The sequence below is a fragment of the Oncorhynchus keta genome, chromosome 21, assembly GCF_023373465.1.
Source record: "Oncorhynchus keta strain PuntledgeMale-10-30-2019 chromosome 21, Oket_V2, whole genome shotgun sequence".
NCBI lineage: Eukaryota > Metazoa > Chordata > Actinopteri > Salmoniformes > Salmonidae > Oncorhynchus > Oncorhynchus keta.
In genome coordinates, this window is record NC_068441.1 from 32,081,155 (window position 1) to 32,101,826 (window position 20,672).

Below are 20,672 nucleotides of genomic sequence, written 5' to 3' on the forward strand. Positions count from 1 at the left end.
GATCTTGCGGGTACTGGGACACGCTGTCATACACGTCGATCCAGAGTATCCCAAACATGCTCAATGGGTGATATGTCTGGTGAGTATGCTGAAGAACTGTAAAATGTTCAACTTCCAGGAATTGTGTACAGATCCTTGCGACATGGGGCCATGCATTATCATGCTGAGGTGATGGACGAGGATGAATGGTATGACAATGGGCCTCGCATCACGGTATCTCTGTGCATTCAAATTGCCATCAATAAAACGCAATTGTGTTTGTTGTATGTAGCTTATGCCTGCCCATACTACAGTATAACCCCACCACTACCATGGGACACTGTTCAAAATGTTGACCGCTTGCCCACACAAAGCCATACACGTGGTCTGTAATTGTGAAGCCAGTTGGACGTACTGCCAAATTCTCTAAAATGACATTGGAGGTGGCTTATGGTAGAGAAATGAACATTCAATTATCTGACAACAGCTCTGGTGGACATTCCTGCAGTCAACATGCAAATAGAACGCTCGCTCAAACTTGAGACATCTGTGGCATTGTGTTGTGTTACAAAATGGCACATTTTAGAGTGTACTTTTATAGGCCCCCGCACAAGGTGCACCTGTGTATTGATCATGCTATTTAATCAGCTTCTTGATATGCCACACCTGTCAGGTGGATGGATTATCTTGGCAAATGAGAAATGCTCACTAACAAGGATGTAAACTATTATGTGCACCAAATTTGAGAGAAATACGCTTTCTCTCTGGGATTTTTTATTTCAGCTCATGAAACATGAGCATTTATATTTTTGTTCAGTATAACTGCCCATATAAAAGCCACCACCAAATTGAAATATGAAAGCCAGTCATTTGATTATTGAGTTATAATTACAAGATTATTGTGATAAGTTTCATTTTACTCTAAAACATTCCCTAAAAACAACCTATGTTAGGTAACTGGGAAGTGGGCCCGACAGAGAGAGCAAAGACAGAATGATATTGAATAATCACTTTCTCAATTCAATTCAAAAGTGAAATAAACAATTAACAGTAAACATTACTCACAAAAGTTTCAAAGGAATAGATACATTTCAAAGATTAAATTATGGCTAAGTACAGTGTTGTAACAATGTGCAAATAGTAGAGTACGAAAGGGAAAATAAATAAACATAAATATTTATCACTATCTCGCGCCGCTCTCTCTCTCTCTCCAATTACATGTGTCCCATGATAGAGCTCCTCAGGGGACGCTACTGACAAGATTACGTGTGCCGTGCGTGAAAGGGTTTATTTCGACAGGAGTGGAATTGTTTAGGGCATGGACTTTACGTCTCCGTTTAAATGTAATAAATATGAATCGAAACGAAGTATTTGAAGACTTGTTGGTTGATACACTTTAATGATAACATATCAGGCACGTCAACTCAGTTTGCACATGGCATTGGACAATAATGAAGTTGCTGAATAGCGACGCACTTGCATTGTTTGAGACATTTCTGAAGAACGTCAGTAGTAGCCTATAGTGGAGAAGCAGAAAGGTTTGTTTTTTTTAAATTTTAGACGAATACATTTCTCTCGCCTGCTGACGGATGCGTGCGTAGGCCTACAAAAATATTTATGGAATTGAGCAGAGAACATTAGAATTTCGGAGGATTACCTTGATAGACAACCTTCATCATGATGAATCGGGCTTTCTGGGATGCGATATTTCTCATTACTGGTGAGTTCAATGAAAAAAAAAAACAGTTGGTAAAATTTTTTAATTTGTAAAATGTTAAATAAAAAATGGATTTGAGTAAATTTGAATTTGCTATACCATAAGGGAAAAGGTAATTATTATTTCCTAATAAACTAGCTTTGCTTCTGTAGACCATTTTCCTTACAAATACAATTCCTTACAAATAAAACCTCAACCAGAGGTCCCAGAAAAAGCAGGGAGAAACGACAATTGTAAATACAAAATATTAACAGTAACCTCTATCTCAATATTTTCGTGGGCATCAGAAAGGACAAAGTTGATACTCCAGGCCTATATAGCCTAACCTAGCCTACTCATACGCTGAGAATTTGGTTTCCAGGTTTGATTGAATATGGCTCCAATTTGTGAATTCTAACCATTTTTGTGGCTATCCCTCAGGGTCAGTGACATTTCACCTTTTCTATGAGAAAAAAAAGATGGTTGGCCGACCAATGAGCCACTGTTGATTTTTGATGTAGCATGCGTTAACTGTCAGTTCAGACCTATTCATAGATTTCTAGTGGCCTCGACCTTTTAGTAGGGAGGGAATACTTGACCCTGCTACTGTTATTGGTTGTTCATTCACACTGGGTTGTGTACAAAATATAGCCCTATTCCCTACACAGTGTACTAATTTTGACCAGGGGTCTTAGTGCACTACTTTTAACCCAAGCCCTATGTAGGGAATAGGGTGCCATTGGGGACAATCACTGCCTTGACACAGCATTCATTTGCCCTCTCTGTTTCTGGACTTTGTACCTTGTTACACGCACAGTGTCCTTAGCAAGATCACAGGGATGTCACCCATTTAACTGACGCTCAGTATTTAAAATGGTTTTATTTTATTTTTAACCATCATTTGAAATCTCAGAAAGGGAAGAGCTTGCAAAAAAATGGCCCTTCTTGAAACCCTGATGACAGACTGCAACCATCTCTTATCTATCTGAGCAGTATGGTGATGGCTAATTTGATACTCAGCATTTTTATTGTATGAGTGGCGCAGCGGTCTAAGGCACTGCATCTCAGTGCTAGAGGCGTCACTACAGACCATGGTTTGATTCCAGGCTGTATCACAACTGGCCGTGATTGACAACAAGATGGTGCCGAAGAACATGGCTGACGTTTTACATTCTCCCAACCTATTGTGCTATTTTGATAGTTTTTTTTGTTTTAATTTTTTTAACTCATTGTGTACATAATGTTGCTCTTATGACTGAAAATAACTTATTCTTGAACTGCACTGTGGGTTAAGGGCTTGTAAGTAAGCATTTCACTGTAAAGTCTACACTTGTTGTATTTGGCGCATGTGACAAATAAAGTTTGATTTTGATTGGGAGTTCCATAGAGCGGCGCACAATTTGCTCAGTGTCGTTAGGGTTTGGCCGGGGTAGGCCGTCATTCTAAATAAGAATTTGTTCTTAACTGACTTGCCTAGTTAAATAAAGGTTAAATAAAAAATGCCTTTCTCTATATCATTGAATAACAATGAATACTTACAGTATTCTAATTGTGTGATCTCTCTCCCAAGACCTGTCTATATTAAGACTATCCCAGCTTAGACCTATTATAGACCCATTGTAGAGGTAAGAGGAGCTCCAAACATAATGATAAATGTGAGCGGTATGAGTACAGAACATGCCTCAGCATGCAATCCACAATGAGCCCAGTGCAATATAAAAAAGAGAAGTGGTTAATTAGGATCAAGTAATAGAAATAAGGTAAGATAATACGATTGCAGTGCAAAGATCTCCTGGCAAAAGCCAAGACATCGAACAGAAGAGGGAGGTGGAAAGCAATCATGGGAAATCGTATCCTCCCAATGGGGCAAAGTGGTTTAAGTCAAGTAAGTTTGATATGTGAACATGTAGTGGTTTGGAAACAGAAAGCGAAAATCAGTGTTCTTAGGTAGTACCCCCCCATGGCTACGTTTACACAGGCTGCCCAATTCTGATATTTGTTTCACTAATTGGTCTTTTGATAAGCTCTAAAAAAAGTGATGATGTGGCTGCGCAGCCCATTTCAGTCAGTTTCACCTCAGTGAATAGTACTCCGGATGATAAATGGGGATATAATTAATGCCACCTTGTCTTGTGTTCCAAGTGGGAGATTAGTTGTACTTTAAGAGCAACAAGTAATCTGGAAACGGCCTGTTTCCTGATTGTCAACTATTAAAGCCAACTGGAATTTTTAGTTTTTCACTGATCACTCTTGACATTATTACTTATGTACTTTATCATTTCATAATCTGTTTCTTCCAATAGGTTCCCTCTTTACATATGGAACAGGCCAGGATAATTCCACTATTGCTACTAATTCTACAATGACCACCACACCTCCCATAACTACCACCACTACCACTGTAAATGTTACTACCTCTTCTACTACCACCACCAGTATAACCACTACAACCACCATTCCAGTGAAAAGTAAGTATTTGTGTGTGTGTTTTGTCTCTGTGTGTGGATGTGCAGGTGACTGCACACACACATTTTATAAATAAAACCTCTACAGGGTGCTCCAGAGAATTGTTCACCTCTTCAGACTCATTAACTGGTGCCAATGGTAATTCAAGGCTTTTCTAGTGAAGAGTCAGATGGCAACAGAGAATGTATTTCAAAAGTGGACACATACTAAGCTACACATGAATTAATTGGTTTATTTTTTTTCATAAATCTAGTTTCTCAGCCTGGATAGAATGTAGCAAAAAAAACAATCAAGTAGCCTAAATCCCAGGTTACCAACTATCACATTTCCGTCATTATCTGCGAGGCACCATTTAAAATCCAGAAATGACTAATTTCCGTTCCTCCTAAATGTTATCCTCGACTGACTGCCAAAATCACATGAAGAGAGAGATGGATCTGTATCCCAAATAGTGCACTATGTAGGGGATAGGGTTCCATGTTTGACCAGAGCCCTATGGTCCCTGGTCAAAAATAGTGCACTATAGAGAATAGGGTACAATTTGGGACTCTGCTAGAGAGGGGCTGAGGGGTAGCTGGGGCAGATGCCTCAGGGAAGAACAGAGAGCTTTATACAGACTCTGAAAGAGAGAGGGGAAAAAGGACAATGCATGTAGGCTGGAATCCAACCAGCCATTTACTAATGGAATGGAGTGTGTTACGGTCGGCTGTACTGCAGCAGTCTGTCTGTTCATCCTCTCTCTCTTTCTCACTTACTCCCTCTCTTCCTCCCTCTCTGAATGCCACATTGTGACATCTGTTTTGGCTGCCCGAGAAAAGATACTCAGACTTTTGTTTGGGCCAGTCAGGTTGGAATTTGAAACCCTGACTGTATAGTTGATGAGTAAGAAATTTGTCCAGACACAAAAATGTGGTTACTGTGTTCTTCCTGAGTTCTGACCTCTTCAGCTCATCCCAATGTTAATTTATTTCAGAAGATTAATTCTGTTATTCTAGCCATAATAAATCAAGTTTGATTGGATGTAAAGGGTAGAGGAGAGAGGCTGTGTCTGAAAAGCTTACTAGCTGTCAAATCCTTGTCTCCTCTGTCCTTGTTTCCTGAATTCCTCTCAAAGCTCAATAGAGTAGAGCTCGGAAGGAGGGACCTTTTGATCCACTCCATAAGGAGGAAGCAAGGACATGATGGCTAGTAATCTTTTCAGACACAACCATGGAGTGAAAAGGGTGAGCGTTTTACTTCCTGGCTTCAGGGATGTGCTTTCTCCAGACCTCTAATGGGTTTGATGATGGACAGATGTTTTGTTTGCTGTGTCGTGGCACTGGGGATTTGACATGAGGTTAGACTTGTCCCTTGGAGGGCCCTGTCCCTGACATAAACCATGACAACCCCAGTCACTCAGCGATGTAACAAAAGGCTTAGAATAAGTCTCCTCTGCCTCAGGAACTTCCCCAACTGGAGGCATGGGATAGAGGTGTGGGAGTAGATTTTGACATTGTTGTCCAAGAATTAAGTTATTTTAGATCTATGAAGTTTTGGTAAGGCGTATGGCCAGATTGGGCTCTTTGACAGTGTAATCCTACAAAGAGAGAAACGGCATGTTGGAGGGGATCAGTTTGAGCAAAGCTAAGTGCAGAATTTCTAATCTTCATCACATATTGAGTAATTATTTGGAATACAAGGTGATTTAAAATCATTGAGTACGCGCAATCTGACTGCAATCCAGTTGCACAATGTTTTAGAAATACCCTTAAATGTCATTCTTTCTCTCTCAGAGTTTGTTGCAGCAGCTGTTCGATCCCACTTCGATGACTGTCCTGACTCCCACAGCCACTTCTGTTTCCATGGCACCTGTCGTTTCTTGATTCTGGAGGAGACACCCGCATGTGTGTAAGTTCAACTTCTCTTTCTCTCTCGCTGATACACGCACCCACATAGTTGAAATAAGGCTACGTCCCACAGTAAGGCATTGTCGTCATTATTTAAAAATCAGGTGAATCATCATTGTGTTACTCAGTCTGTATGGGAAATTGTTCTTCGATAATGAACTTGTGACCTGTCCTTGCTGGTGACCTGTCACAAGTGAGCTGTAAAAAGTTAGCATATGTTGTAATTATTTTATTTTGAGTGGTCACCAGTTAGTAGGATTTATGAAGAGTTTGTTGGGTAAACCACCCAGTTTTAGGTCTGTCTGTGACATCCAATTGCTTATCCCAGTTACTAATAATCATGTACCCATTAAGAAAATGACTGTAAAACTGTTACATCCCTGTGGATTGATAAGTAATGGAAAAATTGTATGGTTGAGAGGGCAAAGGGAATGGCAATTTAAGTCTGGCTGCACAACTGCTTGGCAAACGTACTGCAAATTGAGAAATCATGTGACTAAACTGAATAAAAAGAAGAAGAAACTACACTATGAAACAAAGATAAATGACAAAGAATGATAGTAAAAAGCTTTGGAGCACCTTAAATTAAATTGTGAAAAAATGCAAACTCAGCTCTTCCATTCATTGAATCAGATGGCTCATTCATTACAAAACCCACTGATATTGCCAACTACTTTAATGTTTTTTTCATTGGCAAGATTAGCAAATTTGGGCATGATATGCCATCAACAAATGCTGACACTACACATCCAAGTATATCTGACCAAATTATGGAAGACAAGAATTGTAATTTTGAAATCTGTAAAGTGAGTGTGGAAGAGGGGGGAAGTATTATCTATCAACGATGACAAGCCACCGGGGTCTGACAACTTGGATGGAAAATTACTGAGGAAAAGTGTGTGCCCTCAGGCCTGGAGGAAAGCTAAAGTCATTCCTCTACCTAAGAATAGTAAAGCCCCCTTTACTGGCTCAAATAGCTGACCAATCAGCCTGTTACCAACCCTTAGTAAAGTTTTGAAGAAAATGGTGTTTGACCAGATACAATGCTATTTTACAGTAAACAAATTGACAACAGTCATTCAGCACGCTTATAGGGAAGGACATTCAACAAGCACAGAACTTACAGAAATGACTGATTGGCTGAGTGAAATTGACGATAAAAAGATTGGGGGGCTGTTTTGTTCAGACTTCAGTGTGGCTTTTGACATTATCGATCATAGTCTGCTGCTGGAAAAACATATGTGTTATTGCTTTACATCCCCTGCTATATTGTGTATACAGAGTTACCTGTCTAACAGAACACAGAGGGCGTGGAAGCTTCTCCAACATAATCCAGGTAGAATTAGGAATTCCCCAGGGCAGCTGTCTAGGCCAATCTTTACTAACGACAGTGTGTCTATGTATGCGGTGTATGAGTAAAGCCAGTGTGTCTATGTATGCAGATGACTCAACACTATACACATCAGCCACTACAGCAACTGAAATGACTGCAACACTTTACAAAGAGCTGCAGTTAGTTTCAGAGTGGGTGGCAAGGAATAAGTTATTCCTAAATATTTCAAAAACTATAAGCATTGTATTTGTGACTAATCATTCACTAAACTCTATTAAATCTTGTAATAAATTATGTGGAAATTGAGCAAGTTGAGGTGACTAAACTGCTTGGAGTAACCCTAGATTGTAAACTGTCATGGTCAAAACATATTGATACAAATCAAATCACATTTTATTTGTCACATACACATGGTTAGCAGATATTAGTGCGAGTGTAGCGAAATGCTTGTGCTTCTAGTTCCGACAATGCAGTAATAACCAACAAGTAATCTAGCTAACAATTCCGAAACTACTACCTTATAGACACAAGTGTAAGGGGATAAAGAATATGTACATAAAGATATATGAATGAGTGATGGTACAGAGCGGCATAGGCAAGATACAGTAGATGGTATTGAGTGCAGTATATACATATGAGATGAGTATGTAAACAAAGTGGCATCGTTAAAGTGGCTAGTGATACATGTATTACATAAGGATGCAGTAGATGATATAGAGTACAGTATATACGTATACATATGAGATGAATAATGTAGGGTATGTAAACATTATATTAGGTAGCATTGTTTAAAGTGGCTAGTGATATATTTTATATTTCCCATCAATTCCCATTATTAAAGTGGCTGGAGTTGAGTCGGTTTGTTGGCAGCAGCCACTCAATGTTAGTGGTGGCTGTTTAACAGTCTGATGGCCTTGAGATAGAAACTGTTTTTCAGTCTCTCGGTACCAGCTTTAATGCACCTGTACTGACCTCGCCTTCTGGATGATAGCGGGGTAAACAGGCAGTGGCTCGGGTGGTTGTTGTCCTTGATGATCTTTATGGCCTTCCTGTGACATCGCGTGGTGTAGGTGTCCTGGAGGGAAGGTAGTTTGCCCCCGGTGATGCGTTGTGCAGACCTCACTACCCTCTGGAGAGCCTTACGGTTGTGGGCGGAGCAGTTGCCGTACCAGGCGGTGATACAGCCCGACAGGATGCTCTCGATTGTGCATCTGTAGAAGTTTGTGAGTGCTTTTGGTGACAAGCCGAATTTCTTCAGCCTCCTGAGGTTGAAGAGGCGCTGCTGCGCATTCTTCACGATGCTGTCTGTGTGGGTGGACCAATTCAGTTTGTCTGTGATGTGTATGCCGAGGAACTTAACTTACTACCCTCTCCACTACTGTTCCATCGATGTGGATAGGGGGGTGTTCCCTCTGCTGTTTCCTGAAGTCCACAATCATCTCCTTAGTTTTGTTGACGTTGAGTGTGAGGTTATTTTCCTGACACCACACTCCGAGGGCCCTCACCTCCTCCCTGTAGGCCGTCTCGTCGTTGTTGGTAATCAAGCCTAACACTGTTCTGTCGTCCGCAAACTTGATGATTGAGTTGGAAGAGTGCGTGGCCACGCAGTCGTGGGTGAACAGGAAGTACAGGAGAGTGCTCAGAACGCACCCTTGTGGGGCCCCAGTGTTGAGGATCAGCGGGGTGGAGATGTTGTTGCCTACCCTCACCACCTGGGGGCGGCCGCAGTTGCACAGGGCGGGGTCGAGACCCAGGGTCTCGAGCTTGATGACGAGCTTGGAGGGCACTATGGTGTTAAATGCCGAGCTGTAGTCGATGAACAGCATTCTCACATAGGTATTCCTCTTGTCCAGATGGGTTAGGGCAGTGTGGTTGAGATTGCATCGTCTGTGGATCTATTTGGGCAGTAAGCAAATTGGAGTGGGTCTAGGGTGTCAGGTAGGGTGGAGGTGATATGGTCCTTGACTAGTCTCTCAAAGCACTTCATGATGACGGAAGTGAGTGCTACGGGGTGGTAGTTGTTCAGCTCAGTTACCTTAGCTTTCTTGGGAACAGGAATAATGGTGGCCCTCTTGAAGCATGTGGGAACAACAGACTGGGATAGGGATTGATTGACTATACCCGTAAACACACCAGCCAGCTGGTCTGCGCATGCTCTGAGGGTGCGGCTGGGGATGCCGTCTGGGCCTGCAGCCTTGCGAGGGTTGACACATTTAAATGTTTTCCTCACGTCGGCTGCAGTGAAAGAGAGTCCGCATGTTTTAGTTGCGGGCAGTGTCAGTGGCACTGTATTGTCCTCAAAGCGGGCAAAAAAGTTATTTAGTCTGCCTGGGAGCAAGACATCCTGGTCCGTGACGGTGCTGGTTTTCTTTTTGTAATCCGTGATTGACTGTAGACCCTGCCACATACCTCTTGTGTCTGAGCCGTTGAATTGACATTCTACTTTGTCTCTATACTGACACTTAGCTTGTTTGATTGCCTTGCGGAGGGAATAGCTACACTGTTTGTATTCGGTCATGTTTCCAGTCACCTTGCCCTGATTAAAAGGGCAGGTTTCACGCGAATGCTGCCCTCAATCCACGGTTTCTGGTTTGGGAATGTTTTAATCGTTGCTATGGGAACGACATATTCAACGCACGTTCTAATGAACTCGCACACCGAATCAGCGTTTTCGTCAATATTGTCGTCTGACGCAATATGGAACATATCCCAGTCCACGTGATGGAAGCAGTCTTGGAGTGTGGAATCAGATTGGTCGGACCAGCGTTGAACAGACCTCAGCGCGGGAGCTTCTTGTTTTAGTTTCTGTCTGTAGGCAGGGATCAACAAAATGGAGTCGTGGTCAGCTTTTCCGAAAGGAGGGCGGGGCAGGGCCTTATATGCGTCGCGGAAGTTGGAATAGCAATGATCCAAGGTTTTTCCAGCCCTGGTTGCGCAATCGTTATGCTGATAAAATTTAGGGAATCTTGTTTTCAGATTAGCCTTGTTAAAATCCCCAGCTACAATGAATGCAGCCTCCGGATATATGGATTCCAGTTTGCAAAGAGCCAAATAAAGTTCGTTCAGAGCCATCGATGTGTCTGCTTGGGGGGGAATAAATACGGCTGTGATTATAATCGAAGAGAATTCCCTTGGTAGATAATGCAGTCTACATTTGATTGTGAGGAATTCTAAATCAGGTGAACAGAAGGACTTGAGTTCCTGTATGTTGTTGTGGCCACACCACGTCACTTTAACCATAAAGCATACGCCCCCGCCCCTCTTCTTACCAGAAAGATGTTTGTGTCTGTCAGTCGCGATGCGTGGAGAAACCAGCTGGCTGCACCGTCTCCGATAGCGTCTCTCCAGTGAGCCATGTTTCCGTGAAGCAAAGAACGTTACAGTCTCTGATGTCCCTCTGGAATGCTACCCTTGCTCGGATTTCATCAACCTTGTTGTCAAGAGACTGGACATTGGCAAGGAGAATGCTAGGGAGTGGTGCACGATGTGCCCGTCTCCGGAGTCTGACCAGAAGACCGCTTCGTTTTCCCCTTTTTCGAAGTCGTTTTTGGGGTCGCCGGCTGGGATCCATTCCGTTGTCCTGGTTGAAAGGCAGAACGCAGGATCCGCTTTGCGAAAGTCATATTCTTGGTCGTACTGATGGTGAGTTGACGCTGCTCTTATGTTCAGTAGTTCTTCTCGACTGTATGTAATGAAACTTAAGATGACCTGGGGTACCAATGTAAGAAATAACACGTAAAAAAAAAAAAAACTGCATAGTTTCCTAGGAACGTGAAGCGAGGCGGCAATCTCTGTCGGCGCCGGGGTGGATACAGTAGCTAAGATGGGGATAAGTCTGTCCATAACAAAGTGCTGCTCTACCTTCTTAACAGCACAATCAACAAGGCAGGTCCTACAGGTCCTAGTTTTGTCACTCCTGGACTACTGTTCAGTCGTGTGGTCAGGTGCCACAGAGGGACTCAGGAAAATTGCAATTGGCTCAGAACATGAATAATATGCATGTCAATCTCTCCTGGCTCAAAGTAGAGGAGAGATTGACTTCATCACTACTTGTATTAGTGAGAGGTATTGACATGTTGAAAGCACCGAGCTGTCTGATTAAACTAGCACATAGCTCAGACACCCATGTATACCCCACAAGACATGCCACCAGAGGTCTCTTCACAGTCCCCAAATTCAGAACAGACTGGGATGCACACAGTACCACATAGAACAATGACTATATGGAACTCTATTCCACATCAGGTAACTGATGCAAGCAGTAGAATAAGATTTGTATAAAAATGAAATGAATGAAATACACCTTATGGAACAGCGGGGACTGTGAAGCAACACACACATAGGCACAGACACATGCATATATATACACACACGATAACATACACACTATACACACACGTACACATTTTGTGTTGTAGATAGTGGGGCACACTTAGTGTGTTGTGAATTCTGTAATTAATGTATTGTCATGTTTTTCTAAAATAGTTTAACTGCCTTAGTTTTGCTGGACCCCAGAAAGAGTTAATTGGGATCCATAATAAATACAAATGCATCCAAAGTGTGTTTAGGATCTGTTCTGTCAGTGCTATGTTTGTACACTGATTCGCTGTAGTTCGTAGAACTGGTCTGATCATGATACGAATTTCACTGGCCTATGGAATTGGAGCGCGGCAGTTCACTTCTCACTGAGTGAGGTGAGCAGAAAAGGGAATTCCGGCCAGGGTTAGGCTCTTTGACCTAAACCCTTTACTAAAATGCTCTTTAGTAGCGACCTCTTGAGACACTTTATGGCATGTTCATAATACGAAGGGTATTGTATGGGTAGCAATATGATGCAAAATAGTTTTGCAGACTGAACTATTCTTTCTGAAACGTAGGGCTAATAGTTCTACTTACCTGTTCTACTTCATTAATCTCTACCTCTAGTCTCTTCCATAGAGATACAATATATTTATAGATGTTATATTTAATGCTGTGGTCTCTCCATTGCAAATGGAGTCAGTGAGTTTGTCAAACAGCCTTGAAGGATCAAGTCCATGCTGCTGTTTGAAGTTTTATGTCCTTTATCCACTTCATGTTTGACAGGTGTCACCAAGGCTTCGTAGGGATGCGATGTGAGCACGCTGACCTGCTAGCTGTGGTGGCCACCAATCACAGGCAACAGACAGTTGCCACGGTGCTAGTTCTGTGTGTGATTGGTTGCGTCTTGACGATGCTGCTCTGCACCCTTTTACAGTAAGTACATGATGTCTGCTTAATAGGAAAATCTCTCCATGACTTATCCCATTTACTGAAATGGCATATCATTAAGACAACTACGTGGTTGATTAACCAACCACACTGTGCTTAACCAACCACACTGTGATTCTGCTCAATGTGTTGTCCACAAGAGAACAGCAATCTCCCTCTGACACTGCCCATTCACTGAGCCTACATACCTTGTGTAGACATCTGCGTCATTACACTGTGATTAACCAAACATACTGCACATGCTACCATGATGAGTTTGTCCATGAAGTAAGATTAAAAACCCTCTACTGGTCTTTAGAAGGTAATTTGGTGTGTTGACCTGAAATCATTTGTCATGAAGAGTTTGTCCTCTCTCTCCCAGTTGCTGGTGGAGGCGGGACGGTTTGGGGCGGAGGCACAGACTCCACTGTGCCCCAGAGAAACAAGGCAGTATGCTGAAGGGCCGAGGGTCCTGCTGTCACTCTGAAAGTGGTACAGACTTCAACTTACTTTTCATTTTGTACTTTTACCTAGTTTTGTCTTTTGTCTGTTTCACATTCTCAACTGTTATCATGTTTGAAATGTGATACTACAGGGTTTCTAATTATGGTAGTCGGTATGGGGTATTTTTGTAATCAACTGGAGAGGGTAGATGGCTATGAGCCTTAGAGGTCGGTTTAATGGCCTACTGTGTCCAATCTGCTGAAGCATACTGAACCTTTCTCTGTGCATATAGGACCCATCTGGTTTGATCATGACCGTATTAAAGACTCACGCGGTGTATGGGAACCATTGAGGTGTTGCTGACACTGCTGTAGCTAATGGATGTTTCCTGTCCTTTACATCCATAGACATGTAGAACTCTCACTTGAGGTCTCTACTCTAGCTCCCACACAGGGTTATGAGAACACTATACTGAGAAAATTGTTATGCCCATATTAGAACAGGGTTCCCAATAGACTATGCTATTAAGGCTATGCTTACTACTGTACTCTGTCTCATGCTGTATGAACTTTGAATGTTCTTGACTCGTGTTTTGGGGGAAGTACACACTAACAACATTATCATCACACCCAGACCGCAATGTCAATCAAATTATAAACCACCTTCCTCCATAGATATACTGTACTGTAGTTAGATGCTTGAAAGACTCAGGTCTTCTCAGTGGCCTCCCTTACCCAGCAGTGGCATGCTATGGGTCTATCTGATGGTTATGCAAACCCAGGACCAATATTTCCTTAACTTCTGCCCCCTCATGTAAGTTTCCTATACCATGTAGAAATTTGACTTCATCTGAAACACAATTTTAGAATATAAGGTACTTTTCTGATATAATTGAATGACATGTTATGTTTCTACTTTGTCCTCACATCCCTTATTCACAAGGTACCATTGGGATTGTGTTTTGTTGTTTTTAGGTGGCCTAGACTACAGACTTTATCTCTGTTTGGTGGGATAGTGTGTTTTTATTGTAGTCCAGATCAGGGGTTATACACACAATGGTTGGCAACTCATCTCTCATTTAAAACAGCGATCAGACAATTCTCATGAAATTGTCTTCAAACCTTAGTGCATAGAATAGACTGTAGTGACTGTGAGCATGACTTCTGAGTCTCCATACCACATTGTCCTTTTTACAAAATGGGTTGATGTGGCTATCTGATTTCCTTGTTTTTTTATCTTATAATTTCCCCTCAGTGGTGTAAGAGAAGAACTCCTGCTTGGAACGCCAGGGATTTTCATGATGGGCTGCCTTCTCTCTTCCTCTGTCTATTCAATCCTAAAGACTGCTGGGACATATGGATCATACCTAAGATGGGCATCAGACAACTGGCTAATAACATCCTCATAAGACGGAGAGGGAGTAGAGACCCCCTCTATCTCTATTACCAGACCAAGGGAGGCCCATTTGATGTGAGAGTTTCATGTCGTTTCAGAACCTCCGCACACTTGGAATACTGTGATCTCACTACTGTTTTAATGCATGGAGGAGAAGAGATGGGAACTGACCGGTCAGAAATACCAAATTCTCCGGGAACAGCTCTCTGGAACTGGACTCCTGAACAGATACCCTCTAAATTGTGAGCGCTTAGTGTGACATCATTACTGTAAAGATGGTGAAGTCAAGGACATGACCAGGATCATGCTGGACATAAGAGAAATACTTTTGACAACTTGGTGTCCTGTGGGGTTTTTGGCACATGAAAGCAACTATTTCAGATTTCGATTTGAGGTATAACTTTGTTTTATTCACTCAAACTCAGAGGAACTCAAATTCTGCAATTTTTGTCTTTTAAGAGGCTAAACACAAGCTAAAAACACAATGAACAATTGTTTCATCAAAACTTAAAGCACACAGAGATTTAGGTGGGGCAAGAACATTTTAGCTTCTGTTTTAAGCAAGGGATATTGACTTACCTCACCTGACAAAAATGGGAGATTGCTACTGGGACTCTTTAACCCCACTGTGGATTAAGGACCAATGGTGGGACTTGGACATAGATATGGGAGAAATTAAATGCATGCAAAAAAGTAGATATAAGAGGACTGTATAGTCTCCAAAAACATTGCCAACCTATAGTCCCTTAGTAACTTATCTCATTATTATCATAGTATCATTATTCCTGATATGCCCGGCTTTCTATGAGTGTGCACATTGCATTGTACCTCAGATATTGTAGTGTTGGTTGTTTCTTTCCATTCCTGCACAAAACCTGCATTACATTTTCCTCTGCCTCAGAGGTTTGAGTGAGTGATGCACATACAAACAGACGTTGTGTTCTAGCACTTGTTTTATGCACATATGTTACTGGGAACATTGTATGCATGAGATTCTTATCATGACCTATTCTAGATGTACACTTCATTGTATAGTAATGTTTTCTTGTGGTACACGTCATAGCAAGCTTGCTCACGATTGCATAGCACACTTCTGCACTTAGGTTTCTGTTACTTCACATGTGAGAGATGCCAAATGCACCTGAAGATCTTACATGTCTGATAGAGCACAGAAAGACTCATGCGACAAGCGTCAGTTCTGGGTAATAACACTGTAACAGAATGTTTGAGACTCAGATATTTCACGTTAAAATATATGTAAAGGAAAAAACAATAATTGCAAAGTTAAACAAACCATACAGTTATATGCACAGATCTACTTTGAACAACTTCCACAGAAAATGTTACAAAAACAGAACAGAAGGATAGTTTGTGCTGTTTGTGCCATCATTCTTTTACCAAACTTTGTATATGCACTGTTCTTTAATATATTTATTTGTATGTCAAAGTAGTCCTTGTGCATAGTTGTATGGTTTAACTTTGCAAACAGTTTTTTGTTTGACATACATTTAAAGTGAAACCTCTGTCCCAGCATCACTGTTACCATGGAATTGCCCTTCTATAGTGTCCATCCAGCCATGCATACACAGAACCCTGTTTCTATTTATGAAACATATTAGACTGCACAGTGTTTGTATTTATTGCACACCACAGATATGCACAAAACACAGCTTTTAGCTGGAATTACTTGTTTATTAACTGGAAATTGTGCAACACTTTTTATAGAGCATCATTTTTAGAAACTGTTAAAACCACACTTTACAGATATGGTACAATAGATGTCTGAATAAGAAAATATGGTGGAAGTAGAGTGCTGAAGCGTATGAATGGCAATTTTTGTACAGTTTTGGACAAATGAATTGCTGAAAAACAAATACTTGGGGAAAAGAAAGTTGGATGGAGACCTGCTTTATATTTATTTATAAATGTATATATTTCATTCAGACATTTTGTCTATGATTATTATACCATAAGCCTACCATTTGGTGGAAATGGAAAGCAGCCTAAAACTACATTTAAAAGTAAATAAATGTTTGGAGCTTTCAAGTGTTTTACAAATTTGCAAGAGATGGTGAAAGACAATGGAAGTAGGAGGGATAAGCATGGAAAACACACCTACTGAACAATGTAAAGTTGTAAACTATACAAATGAAATATAATCCGTGTACTCTCATGTTTTAATTTGAAGAGAATAAGGATCATGGACTATACAGTATTAACTTCAGACTTGACCTTGTCAATGATTAACCTCTTGGATATTCATCAACAGTACAACTGTACTGGATATTTTCGTTGGAACTAACCAGTTGTATGATGATGTAATGTCCTTGACTTATGTTTTTTTTCTTTTTCAATGAAGACTGAAATCTGTGAAGGTGGCTGTCTCCCTGCTGTTTTCTGTTGCACAGTAACATAGCAAGACATCTACTCGCTAACAGAGGAGAAAGGGTCAATAATGAGAAGCTAGTGGATTGTTGGAACACAGTGTAGACTTACACCCGTCTATATGACACACTTTTTGATCCTCACTTGACTTTCTCTCTCCCTCCATACTCTATCCATTGCGTGCCGCTACTTTCACCTTTCCTCTTACTGCAGTTGCCCTCTTTATTCAGAGCTCTGTCCACCCCCCCTTCTACTGAATATTTTAAAAGGCAGAATAAATGAAAAAAAAAAAACTCTAAACAAAACCTCAGGCACAATTGGGGAATAAAGAGCCTCGGTCCTGAGTGCTTTTTTTATAGCTGAGGGAAGGAAAGGTTTTATTCTATTTACTTCCAGGGCTATTTGTTTGCTTGTTCCTTGTTGAGTGAGAGTAGATGTCGCTACAAGAAAATAATAAACTGTGCCTGTACTTGTTCAGTGCATGAGTATAGCCTGTGTGACGACGTGGACTCACTATCTCCATTCATTTGGCTTTTTCCGTTGCACATGTCTTTTGCTTGACCACCACCACCACTCGTATCCATCTTTTGCTCTACCCTTCCTGTTTCTCCCTCCACGTGCTTCGTTTCCCAATCCCATTATGTTAACAATTGGATTTGTGTGGAGTCCTTAAGAGCCGTTTGGCTGAGCTACTAAACCCAGCTTTGAATTAAGAAGCTCTTTTGGGGCATCCCTCCCTATAGATACCACTGAAGGCTGGTTGCTATTTAATTGGTGAGGATGGACTCATTCCAATGGCTGGAATGGAATGATATCAAACACATGGTTTCCACGTGATTGATACCATTCCATTCACTCTTCCAGCCCTTATTATGAGCTGTCCTCCCCTCTGCAGCCTCCTGTGATAGATGCACAAAAGGCTTACTGTGTGATAGAGAGGAAGAATGGATAGAAAGAGGAGGATGATCAGATGGAGGAAAAGGGGAAAAACCAAAGGCCAAGCTCCAGTTCAGCGTTATGGCCCTATAATGGAGACAATGATTTTGCCTAAAGCTCTTTGGTACCTCTCAGGGCCATCTTTTTCTTTTGGTGTTGGATTTGAACTTCTGACCATCCTCTCTGATCCTAACCCAGCATTCCCAGCATCTGCCTTGGTGCAGATGGCAAGGCTAGGCTAGGAATAACAGTATTAGGGTTAAGTGAGCAAGCTCCAACTCCCCCGCCTAGCTGTCTATCCTCCCAGCCCGATGTTCCCTCTCTCCCTCTCTGATATAATCGCTGGTTGTGCTCATACACATCATCATGATCTCTGCACTCAACATGTGCAGTGCATGGTTATCTGGTGTCTTTGGCATCATTAAATTGAATACTTATTTTATCAAATAAATTCTCTGTAAATATTATTACGTGACTAAACTAAGCATGTAAATGTAACTAACTAGGAAGTATGGGCACCAAAGAAAATCTTCAGATTACAAAGTTATAATTTTCCTAATAACTCTTCAGATATTTTAATATCTGATCAATTAGTCTAATTAATGAATGATTATTTACCTCATGTTAGTCTCATTCCAAACGTCGTACATTTTTGGTTATCTGCATGAACCCAGCCTCTAATATGATTCATCCATACATCAATTGTCTTAATCATTTATTTACTAACTAAATAAATAATCACAAATGCATAAACAAACAGATATTGTTACAAGGAAATGATAGGGGAGATTCCCTAGTGGGCTAAGCCGATATGACGGCTTGGTGGAGAAAGGGAAGTGTGTGTGGACTGAGAAGGGTGGGAAAGAGAAATGAGTCGCTACACAGTTAATTATATTAATTGAAATGCTAATCCTCTGCACATGAACGCTCACTCATTTGGGAATAATTGCTATATATATATATATATATATATATATATACGCTCGGTGTGTCATCTTGATCTCTGTTGGAATCATCCGTCTTTCTGTTGGAAAGTTCATCCAAGCGTCTCTCTGCTTCCCTGAAGTCTTTCGTGGTTAGAATAGATACTTCAGAGTACCATTCAGAAATGTTCTTATAGATAGATGTTCCGGCAGTTGTCGGTCTTCGCATCCCAGGTTAACAATTTCTAGCTGCGGACTAGTAATTAGTATCTAAGATTTGCTCTTATTCTGTTTAACCATTTCCACCTGTGTAGCCAATGCTCCACGTGGTATGGTTAGGAATTCAACAACCATTACAACCTTAGCTTGTACTGAGGTTTTTGTGGTCTCTACTCAAACCTTTGCCCCCTCAGCTGACCGAGGTAAGCATGGTCTGAAGAGGAATTCTTCAGGTGGGGTTTTTATTCGTAACAGTAGAGAAGGGCTGTTCCATGATGCCAGATCCTGTCTGTGCTCATGAGGTCGGGCCAATGACTTAGTTAAACTTTAAAGGGAATACAATTCTCTCACATTAACATCATTTCACAAATAGTTTAATCTTTACTCATCTCATTCATTTTATACAATAATTAGACGCGAACCTCATAATGGAGGAACCTGTATAAACATAGATATGGTCATGTGGCTGTGTTGTCTTTCATGAGGTCACAAACATGAAACAAAACGGACCAGGTCATAGCTGGCTTCTCCACCGACTGTTACACATTCTCCAAAACATGGATAATTGTTCAGTTCTGTGACTGTAGAAGAAGTTCCTTTATTCTACTGTGAAACTCTATCTCTATACTGCATGGCCAGGAGGAGTCTCTTCCAGGAATTTACGACCTAAGATAACACAACCTGGGTGTAGGGAGGGGAGGGGGTTTGCTACGCTCTATACCCAGAAAGGGCCAAGTCATGACAGTTGTATAGCAGATGTCAAACTCATTCCATGGAGGGCTGAATGTCTGCAGATTCTCTCCACCCTTGTACTTGATGGATGAATTAAGGTCACTAATAATTAAGGAACTCCCCTTTCCTGGTTGTCTAGGTCTTTAATTGAAAAGAAACTAAAAACCTTATGTTTTGTAGGATTTTGTCATCCCAATCATAATCATATTACAACTTTTTTTCTTAATTGAACCCATTATATTTGAGTTCGTTGTCATTTGATCCAGTACAATACATCAAAATGAATGTATCATTGATTAGACACCTTTTTCAACAAAACTCACTTGAGTTATTTGATTCTTATTCATGCCACATCTTTGAATTAGACATTACAATACTAGAACAAGATTAGAGGGTTTCCCCCCCCTTATATGCAAATAAAAGGGAAAAATGTGGTCCAGTATCAAAGAGATGAGCATTTATTTCATTTAGTATACAGTAGAATAGTCAGCTATGCATACAAATAGAGAATGTACCCTTTTACCCTCTGTTGGGATAGGGGGGGATCCCCCCCACCCAAATCAACACCATTATCCCAGGAACCCTAGACCCACTCCAATTTGCATACCGCCCCAACAGATCCACAGATGACACAATCTCTATTGCACTCCACACTACCCTTTCCCACCTGGACAAAAGGAACCCCCCCCACGTGAGAATGCTATTCATTGACTACAGCTCAGTGTTCAACACCATAGTGCCCTCAAAGCTCATCAATAAGCTTAGGACCCTGGGACTAAACACCTCCCTCTGCAACTGGATTCTGGACTTCCTGATGGGCCACCCCAAAGTGGTAAGGTAGGTAACAACACATCTGCCACACTGATCACCGCCTGGTATGGCAAATGTTCGGCCTCCGACCACAAGTTACGACAGCCTGGGCGCGTACCCAGAGTCTCTGGTGGCACAGCTGACACTGTAGTACAGAGTACAGCGCCCTTAACCACTGCGCCACCCGGGAGGCCACCTAGGTTTATTTTAGTAAATACTTTAACTTATTTTTCTTAACT

General features: G+C 41.4%; 1 protein-coding gene across 1 annotated transcript; it reads left to right on the forward strand.

Moving 5' to 3' along the window:
* Nucleotides 1-1,196: 1,196 nt before the first annotated feature.
* On the forward strand, nucleotides 1,197-16,802 carry LOC118400480 (protransforming growth factor alpha-like). Its single transcript, XM_035797395.1, has 6 exons — nucleotides 1,197-1,699; nucleotides 3,979-4,143; nucleotides 5,914-6,028; nucleotides 12,446-12,595; nucleotides 12,972-13,081; nucleotides 14,288-16,802. Exons 1-6 carry the CDS (start codon nucleotides 1,657-1,659, stop codon nucleotides 14,293-14,295), a joined length of 591 nt encoding a protein of 196 aa, XP_035653288.1. The 5' UTR covers nucleotides 1,197-1,656; the 3' UTR covers nucleotides 14,296-16,802.
* Nucleotides 16,803-20,672: the final 3,870 nt, after the last annotated feature.

What these genes read in the sequence shown, in the direction of transcription:
- LOC118400480 (XM_035797395.1), top strand. Translation starts at nt 1,657, where the DNA reads ATGATGAATCGGGCTTTCTGGGATGCGATATTTCTCATTACTG. An exon ending in AACCACCATTCCAGTGAAAA is followed by an intron (nt 4,144 to 5,913) that starts GTAAGTATTTGT and finishes TTTCTCTCTCAG; the next exon opens with AGTTTGTTGCAGCAGCTGTT. An exon ending in CTGCTCTGCACCCTTTTACA is followed by an intron (nt 12,596 to 12,971) that starts GTAAGTACATGA and finishes TCTCTCTCCCAG; the next exon opens with TTGCTGGTGGAGGCGGGACG.